At 41.5% G+C, this 9,317-nt stretch overlaps 2 protein-coding genes across 2 annotated transcripts in view; both read right to left on the bottom strand.

Moving 5' to 3' along the window:
• The window catches only part of LOC123963014 (olfactory receptor 146-like), a 13,792-nt gene extending 11,861 nt beyond the window's left edge, over window positions 1-1,931 (bottom strand). The window contains exon 1 of the mRNA XM_046039533.1: window positions 1,034-1,931. Coding sequence (XP_045895489.1) covers window positions 1,034-1,931 — 898 coding nt within the window. The remainder of the gene's footprint in view (window positions 1-1,033) is intronic.
• A 6,107-nt stretch (window positions 1,932-8,038) lies between these two features.
• LOC123963013 (olfactory receptor 2K2-like) overlaps window positions 8,039-9,317 on the bottom strand; it is a 3,039-nt gene continuing 1,760 nt past the window's right edge. Inside the window, exon 3 of the mRNA XM_046039532.1 lies at window positions 8,039-8,394. Within this exon, the coding sequence (XP_045895488.1) occupies window positions 8,039-8,394 (356 nt within the window). The remainder of the gene's footprint in view (window positions 8,395-9,317) is intronic.

The raw sequence follows: 9,317 nt of genomic DNA, 5'->3' as shown, positions 1-9,317 counted from the left end.
AACTGCTGAAAATGTGATGTCAGAGTGGTCAGATGTGTTTAAGCAAACAAAACAAAACTCTAATATTACATCCACATGAAAATGTTATGTTTGCTTATTTTTTCCTAAATTCAAGCAATATGGCCTGCCTGTTTTTATGTTGTATCCACCCCCTCTGTTATTTTCCTGCTGCTTATCACTGCAAGCTAAATCAACATTTTAAAAGGTTATATTGTGGGTGGTAGAAGTTCAGTTAATGCATGCAGGTATTTGGACAAGTAATTTGGTTTATAATAGTAATTAGCTCACTTAAACTCACTTTAAATGTATCAGTTAATTTTATTCTTTAAAGAACACCTCACTAGTAGCATACTAACCAAACCAAATCAAAAGTGAGCATACCCTTAATGTCACTAATAATCCTTTAACTCAAATTGAATTAAACCATTGTTTTCCATTAACAGTTAATGCATTTCATCATAGTTTGTCCTGTAAAGGTTAATTTTATTTAGTTATCTACTTGCTTTTGATGTGAACAAAGGTCATCAAAAAACAAATGTCTATAATAGTTTTAACTAACAAAATGAACGCAGCCTCTGACTGTACTGACTGCAGGCAGAAAGCAGCAGCAGGCTGGTGAAGGCAAGGCCACAGAACACATTTTACAAAGGAAACCTTGAACAACATGGTACTTACAGTGCTCTGTCAACACTGCCATCATGACCACAATTTGAATGACTTCTTTAAATACAATTACACCAAGCAATGTACAGACTTTACAGTAATAACGATGGCTCTATTCAGTTTTTAGCAACAAAGCTGTTGACATCTACAGAGCTGTGGATGTCAACAAATCATACATATTTTTTTATAAATACTTACATAGTTACAAAGTACATGTTTGCTATGTTTTAAGCAAAAAAAGAATGATTACAAAAAAGCTTTCATTCAGTGTTGATGTTTTTTAAATGATTTATTTATTTGCCAAAAAGGGTAAACATTTATTTTTTCCACCATGCCAAGCATTTTTTGGACTGAAATATTTCAAATAAAAGTTTTCGTATCTCTTTGGACTGCACACCATAAATAATGGGGTTGAGAGTGCCAGGGACGATTACAAACAGAATGGCAGAAAGTTTTCTGTAGTCTGAGTACTGCGGGAAACGATGCAGAATAATGGCAATAAATCCACTGATCAACATGATCAGATACACAACCAGGTGAGTGCTGCAGGTCTTTAAGGCTTTACTGTTCAAAGACTTGTTCTTACTGGTCAGACAAACTACTGTAATCTTTGCATAGGTGAGAACAATGCTGCCTATAGAGGAGGTGAGCAAGGCTGCAGTGTAACTGAGGCCGTAGATGTTATTAATGAATATATCTTCACAGGAGAGCTTAAACAGTGAGGCATTGTCACAGTAGGGATTCATGATCAGAGTCCTGCATCGGTTCAGCCGTATGGTCAGACCGAGAAGAATCCCCACCAAAAAAAAGGCCACTCCCCAGGCAGAAACTGTCAGCTTGATCAACATCTTGTTGGTCATTATGGCAGCATAATGCAGGGGATTGCAGATGGCCACATATCTGTCAAAGGCCATAATCATGAGAACAGTGTGGGAAGTGCTACTGAAAAACTGGGTGGTGAAAGCTTGGACTACACACTCATAATAACTGATGAGACGCTCAGAGGGAGGCCTCAAGATATCTGCAAGCATACGGGGCAAAATATGAGTACTTCCAATAATGTCACTGACTGACAGGTTGCATAACAGCAGATACATGGGCTGGTGAAGGTTCTTGTCAATCCAAATTATAACCAAAAGGCCTAAATTCAGAACCATTGAAAGAATGTAGGAAATAAAGAACAGGCAAAAGACAGGGTACATTGAATCCTTCGTGACACTGAACCCCTCCAGCTGGAGTATGAAGCTGTTGTAGCTGTAGTTTTCCATCAACCTGAAATGACAACAAAGACAGTATTCTGTAAATGATATTGATAACTCATGAAAATAAAGTACAATCATTGTGAGGAAACAATAGAGCGTTAATACCTACTTTGAGTCTTCTTTGCGTTTCAGTCTCTTGACTTGTCTGTCTTGTGTCTCCCTGCTCATTGCTGGTAGTATCCACCAGCTCTAATGAAGATCTCCTCCGTTGCACTGTTTTACAGACTTGATTTTATCTTTGGGGAGTCAGTTATCATTGCGTCAGACAATGTGTCATGCAACATAAGAGTTTAGTTGCTGGCCGAGGCAACTGTAAACAAGCTACAATTTCCAACTTTTAGGTCTGAGACAGTGGCAGTGGCAGGCTTCTGGCCTGGGCTAGGTGGCCTTGCCTCCTGGGTGTGGTTGGGGCCATGGGTCTGTGCCCCATTGGCCGGAGGGTCCGCTCTCTCCCTGGGTGGGAATCCCGCTAGTCCTGGCCTGTTCGCTTATGTGGCGGTCTAATGCCAGCCCCAATGGCCGGGAGGTACTCTACCAGGGCTGGGCAGGGTGGGGTGGTCACTGGCTCTGGGGTGTTGTCGGTTCTCGGGGGGCTTTTGCCACAAGCCCTGGGCTTGATGGCCCTGTGTCATCCTGCCTGGGGGGCAGGCGCCCGGGGTAGTTCTGTGACTATCATCCTTTGAGGGCCACACTAAATGACTATACAGTATTTATCACAGGTCGCTGTCATGCGGCTAGGACTGTTTGTCTGCGGTAAGATGATGCTACTCTGAGCTGGTTAAACAGAACTGAGTCTTTGCAAGAGTCCGTTTTGAAAAGAACTGCTCACAGCAGAAGTTAATCCCAAACAGAGATGCAAACTTCAGTACATGGCTCCTCAGAATGGTAAAATCCTCAGGATGTACATACAGTTTATAGAACTCAAGCAGAGAGAGATTGTTGTACCGAACTTTGAGCTTGTCGTTGCTTTATAGATGAATGATTTCTTGTTGTAAGTCAGTGGCACATCAGCTGGTTCCATATTACACAACCCAGCAAATAGGGAGTTTTGCACACTCACTGTTGTTGGGGATAAATGGCATCAATATAAATATAAAATAATATAATGATGATTATTGTTTGTATTATTTAATAATAAATAATAGAAGTTGTGTGTCATACTGGGGTGTATCCTAAGCTACTGTTTTGCTCTAGTAGTCTTACTGACAAATTATCTGGGCCAAGTGTATTTGCAAAGTTGGACAGTGGTGTCTCAGTCTAATCAGAATTTAGGTAATGAGTTAATATCAGGGTGTCTAACTGAGCTCAGGCTGTTGTTGCTAACAAATTCAAGTCTGCCTATGTAACTGCAAGAAAAGTAAACTATGCTAAGCTAGTATCTATCTTACTGTCAGTACAGCAGTGGCGCTCTTTGGATTGTGATCTAATTCCCTTACATAGTCGTCAATGTGGTGTTCACAGTTGTTTGGATCAAAATGCTCAAGGTCTTAACCCATAAACTCAAGCAATTCAAGGCAGGTTCAGACTGCAGGTCAAAGTGGCCCAAATCGGATTTTTTTGCTCATATGTGTCTCAGATTTTGTTTTGACAGTGTGAACAGCCCAGGTCACAAGGAATCTGATCTGATATGAACCACATTTAAACAATAATGTGAACTGTCAAACAAACAAAATCGGATCTGGGAAAAAAATCGGAATTGAGCGTTAAGAATGAACGTAGCCTCTGTGAGGTCCTGTCCAATGACGGCGAGACTAAGCTGGCATTACTCTCTGGGTGAGAGGCAGCGGCTGAAAAGCTGTCATCACTATTCTTATGGTAGTGCAGGGTGGAGTATGAATCAGGGCCCATCAGTAGAGGGCTACCCCTGTGCTATTAGAACTATGATTAGTATATCGTAACAGCGTTCTATCTCACACAGGCCCCCCCCTCTACTGGACAGTACAGTGGGTTGAGCCTTAAGACTCTACTCCCAAACGCAATAAGGCAACAATCCAGCCCGACTGATGCAACTGGCCTCAGATTAACTGCCACAGGCCTCCACTAGTCATAACCCAGCCCACCTAGATAAGCAGCACCTTAATCTGAGTGGCACCGCGGTCTAACTCTAACAGGGATCTGACACACACCAGACACCATAAAAACGTGCGGGGTGTAGACAATGATGTCGCCATACAGATATTCTTGACACTTACCCCATTAAACAAGGCCATTGCCACCACCATGCCGTGCGTGGGGTGTGCACAGACCACCGTGGGCGGGTCCTTTCCCACCTGCGTATAGGCTTGGGAGATGCGCTCACAAAGCCATCTAACCAGGCATTTCTTGGACAGAGCTTTACCACTGCAACATCACCATAATGTACAACCAGCTGGTCTGTGTGCCGGATGGGGACAGTGCGTTCCATGTAACACGGCAACGCATGCACCAGGCACAGGAGATGCAATTTTACCTTTCTGACCTTTCTGGGGTGGAGGGCAGAAAGAATCCAGCCATAATGTTCTCATCCTGAACAATCTCCGAATGTTCTTAGGAACAAGGATGGGTTCGGTTTCAGAGTAGCACCAGCGTGGTCATCACAAAGCAGCAAACGGCTGAGCTGGAAGGACAGGGCGTACAGCAGCAGTCGGCAGATAAGTCTGGCATGGGGCCAAATTTTTTTCAAGCCATTACGTGGCTCAAATTATTTTAAATCTTTGTATACTTGTGTACATGTTTAGCGCAGTCGGTTTTGTGCGGGACTCCCGTCTGAAAGGTTGTAAGATCATTTCCAAATAACTGCAGGTATTTATTTCTCCCTTGTTAAACAAATTGACACTTTTACACATGCTCACAATAAAACATGTGCTGCAGTTTGTGTTCCTCCCAGCATTTGATCCGCATTCATAAACCTATAGACGCTTATTTTCATTTTCCCTGAGGAAATTCAGGGGAATCCAACCACACGTTTACTGACGGCTTTTTCAGAGGTGTGTCAAGCAAGCCAGAGTCTCTTTTGAATGTCGTTCAGAACTCTTCAAAGTATAAAGCATTGCTGCACAAAAAGTTCTCACGCTTTTATTTTGGAGGCACAATCACTTAAGAGGAAGCGATTGTGTGAGTAACTGCCGTCATGACTGAGATCTGTTTCAGCACCAGCTGCTATCAATTTATGTTTTTTTCAAAGCAATCTGACGGCGGGCCAGATATTATTGCTGACCACTGGCGTACTGGCCTGTCCCTCTCTGGAGCCAAACCATGAGAGTATGGCACTGAATCTATAGCCCGCCTCCTGTGACAGAGCCCCCCAGGCTTGAGGAACAGCACAAGCTCGTTTGGTCAGCAACATCTGCATCATCTCCGCTGCTGGCCTTCTCCATGTCTTCTGTTGCCGCCCAGCCCGGTGCTCTTTCTCCCAAGCTAACCAGTGAGTTTAGAAAGATTACCACCGTCATTTTGTCGCTCTCCACGTTGGCAGCGGATGCCCAGGCACACATCATGGAATAGAGCGCCATCTCAAAATCCATGGCGCTACCAGGTCCTGGCTGGGACCCCCACTCCAGTGCACTTGGTGCAACCTGCCCATTGGGCCTCCCCGCGGGGGACATGTGTTTTCTTCTTGGAACAGCTGGACACAACAGCTCTTTTCAGAGCCAACCAAATGTCAATAAAGAATATGTTCCTATCAATCAGTCTAGAGCACTGCTGCACGTGGGCAAAATCTGTTTATGAGAGTAATTAAGATTTGTTACACTCTCCAATTTGTTCCAAGAGGAGCTCTGTGCTCCACATGATGCTTGATGACGCATTGATGCATGATGCTTACGGAACATCTGTCTTGTCTGCGCTTTGCAATAAACTGGCAGAAGTAGGGCTGTTGTGATAACTGCAAATTTAAATAACACGCTATTGGCCAAGCACCACAATAACCACAATGTTTATACTTCACACTTCAGTGCTTGTTAGTGCTTCAAAAATTCCACAAGCGTAACGAGCTCTGTAACGGTTCACTGATCGCCATGGGCTGTTCCTGACCCAACTTAAATCTTGAAGCTGGAAGTGTTGCTGTTTCTTGTGGTGTTTCACTGTTTATTATGTTGGTTAGCTATTTTGACATTAGTATATTGCGCAGCTAATGTGGCTAGCAGGCTCAGCGATGTCGGACTAACGCTGTGATACTGAGGGACAGTCAAGAGAAACTGTGAACGGTAAGCTTCATTTGAAGCTCACAAAGTAACAAGCGTAGTGTTTCGGAAGCCTGCAGCTGTTTTTCATGTTGCTTTCTGCGGAACTTAAGTTATAACGCGAACTTTACCACAGCGCAGTTGTTAGTTGTTAAAGTTGAATGGAAGGCCATTGTTCACCAGATGATAGGTCAGAGGATCTGCAACATTATTACAGTTCATCCTGAGGGACACATGAATGTCACCATATTTCATCACAGTCCATCCAATAGATATTTCAGTCTGGACCAACTGACACACTGCTAACATGGCTAAAAATAAAAGAGTGAACACAGTGAACACTGGTGTAATATGTTCATAAAAGCACTCTTTAAAAATAAGTGACAAAAAGTAAGTCACTTTTTAGAAAAGCTTTTTTTAATAACATTCAAGCCAATTATCTCGGAATTTATACAGAAACAACATGGTTTCACAATGTTCATCTTTCACACTTTCTTCATTTACCCTTAGTCTTTAGTGCAAGCAAAATATCTAAAAGTAAAACAACATTACATGGTCATCCATTTAATAAAGTGACAACAAAGTGGACTTGTAGTGTCCACAATTCCCTATATTTATATTTTTCTCCTTTGTATTAAATGCATTAACAGGTCCTGTATTTAACATTTCAGTGCAACTTTGGGTATTCATCTAATCAGTGTGAAAATGTCACCATACTTACTTTTGGCATTTTAATGGTCAATTATTGTGACTGAAGTTATCATCATCGTTTTACTTTGTTCACTGTTTTACAGTATCTACACCCCTCACATTTTTGTAAATATTTGATTAAATGTTTTCATGTGACAACACTGAGGAAATGACACTTTGCTACAAAGTAAAGTAGTGAGTGTGCAGCTTGTGTATATATAAATATATATAATATAATAATAATAATAATAATAATAATAATATAAATTTGCTGTCCCCTCAAAATAACACATCACACAGACATTAATGTCTAAACCACTGGCAACAAAAGTGAGTACACCCCTAAGTGAAAATGCCTCCCATGTGGACAGTACATGTTCACTGTTTCATACATGAAAATGAAGAAAAGAACGCTCATTTACAATTTTCATGTTTGAATTAAAATGTCTGCTTAACCTTTATATGATTGAATATATTTGACCAACACTTGCGTATTTCTTGGGACTGCAGGCCGTAGATAAGAGGGTTGAGGCTGTCGGGAACAATGTGAAAGAGAATGGCAGAAATCCCACTGACTAGCATGATCAGATAAGGCACAGCTGAGTGCTGCAGGTCTTCAAGGCTTTACAATTCAAACACTTCAGATAGGTTGCTGTGATTTTAGAATAGGTGAGCATTATACTGCCGATAGAGGATGAGAGCAGGATTACAGTGAAAGTGAGACCATAGATGTTATTGATGAATGCATTCTCATATGAGAGTTTGCATCACACACTCAAGGTAGTGAATAAGGTGCTCAGATGAAGGAACGTGGATGTCTACAAGCACCCGTGTAACCAGGAGAGAGTTACCCATAACATAATTTATTGACAGGTTACAGAAAAGGAAATACATCAACTAAATAAATGTAATGTAAAACTGTGTTGTTGGTTGTCGTCCACTATCGTGTAGTCTAGTTGTAAACCTGGCATAATTGTTTCATATATTTCATTATATACAATTATAATATATTTTTTGATTGTTAAAAGAAAATACAGTTATGGGGAAAGACCAAGGGGGATGACATGCAGCAAAGTCACTGAGCCAGAACCAAACCCGGGACATAGAACTACATGGTTTGCACCTTGGTGTGCCCTAAAACCTAAATAATCTTTCATACTTGTGCTCATTTATTGAAAACTTTATGAGCAGGTGAAACTGGTTTGAAAACAAATCTACACCTCTTTATCAGCAATACAGTGAGGTAAATATATTATATCCCTCTCATTTTTTATAGTGGATGTGTATGCTAAAATGCTTGATGATGCTGGCACGAAGCTCTTCACTGACCAGTCCGTAGATAAGGGGGTTGATGGCTGGTGGAATGATGACAACCAAGATGCTGAAGAACTTCTTGATATTTTGAGAGACTGAGGGAAACCTCTGACTCATAACCATGACCAATGAAGATATTTCGTAGAGCACAAACACCACAAGGTGCGATGTGCACGTCTGAAAGGCCTTGCTGCGGACGATGCGGTCAGCTGCGCCATATTTTATAGAAGCACGCAGGATTCTGAAGTAGGAAAAAGCAATGATGAGGAAGATCCCTGTACTCACAGACCAGGTCATGGACAGACCTAGAGAAACATAAAACCAATTTTTTAGTTAATTATCATGTAAACCTCCATCTTCATTCAGTCATGCGCTTGCCTCATTTTGCCCTCCAGCAAGACTACACTGTCAAATTGAAATGGTCTCACTTCAAGCTGTAGGTAGTCTTACTTTGTTTTGCATTAGTGTTGTCGGTATTTTACTTAAAGAAAGAAAAAGAAAGAAAGAAGTAAAAGAAGTGACAAAAAATAAAGACAAACTGTAATAAATGAATGTAATTACTTCTTCTTCCTTTCCCTGATTCAACATGATTGCCTGATTAAAAGGGCTAGTGTTCAACAACATACTGTATGTCTTTACATTCTAAACAAATGCACTGACCATAGATATCACTGATAGGGGTGGGACTGCAGGCCAGGCTCAGAATGGCACGGTTGCTGCTGTACACATGTTTGATGGTATTGCCACACAGCGGGACATTCATATGGAAGGAGAAGAGCACAGCAATACACAGCAGAGCGACGAACCAGGCCAGAGCACAGCAGGAGTGCAGCCGAGCTGATGTCATGATGCTGTGATACCTGAGTGGTTCGCACACCGCAATGTACCTGCAGAGAGGAGCACTGTTAGAGACATCAAAACCATCCTTAGCTTTTCCAAGTTTAACAGGATCAAAGCATCTCTAACTGCGGGTATCTGTTTCTGTATGCAAGAAAATAACCTAAAGTTGCTCTTATTTAGGCTTTGCTCACATACAGACCAGTTACACTTTATTGCAGCAAAATCAACAAAGAAGATGGCCAGACTGGTGGAGGATGGTTTTATATGAGAAAGCCAATCATGGCAAATTGAAGTAATTTATTTTCTCAAGGTTTCTCTAAAAATTATTTTTAAAAACCAAGAAGTACAGCACATGCAGCAAAGGTCTTTTCTTAACCCATTAATAACA

This window comes from Micropterus dolomieu, linkage group LG23 (assembly GCF_021292245.1).
Source record: "Micropterus dolomieu isolate WLL.071019.BEF.003 ecotype Adirondacks linkage group LG23, ASM2129224v1, whole genome shotgun sequence".
Taxonomy (NCBI): domain Eukaryota; kingdom Metazoa; phylum Chordata; class Actinopteri; order Centrarchiformes; family Centrarchidae; genus Micropterus; species Micropterus dolomieu.
Note: the sequence above shows the minus strand (reverse complement) of the source record. Positions and strands in the feature narration are given on the sequence as shown.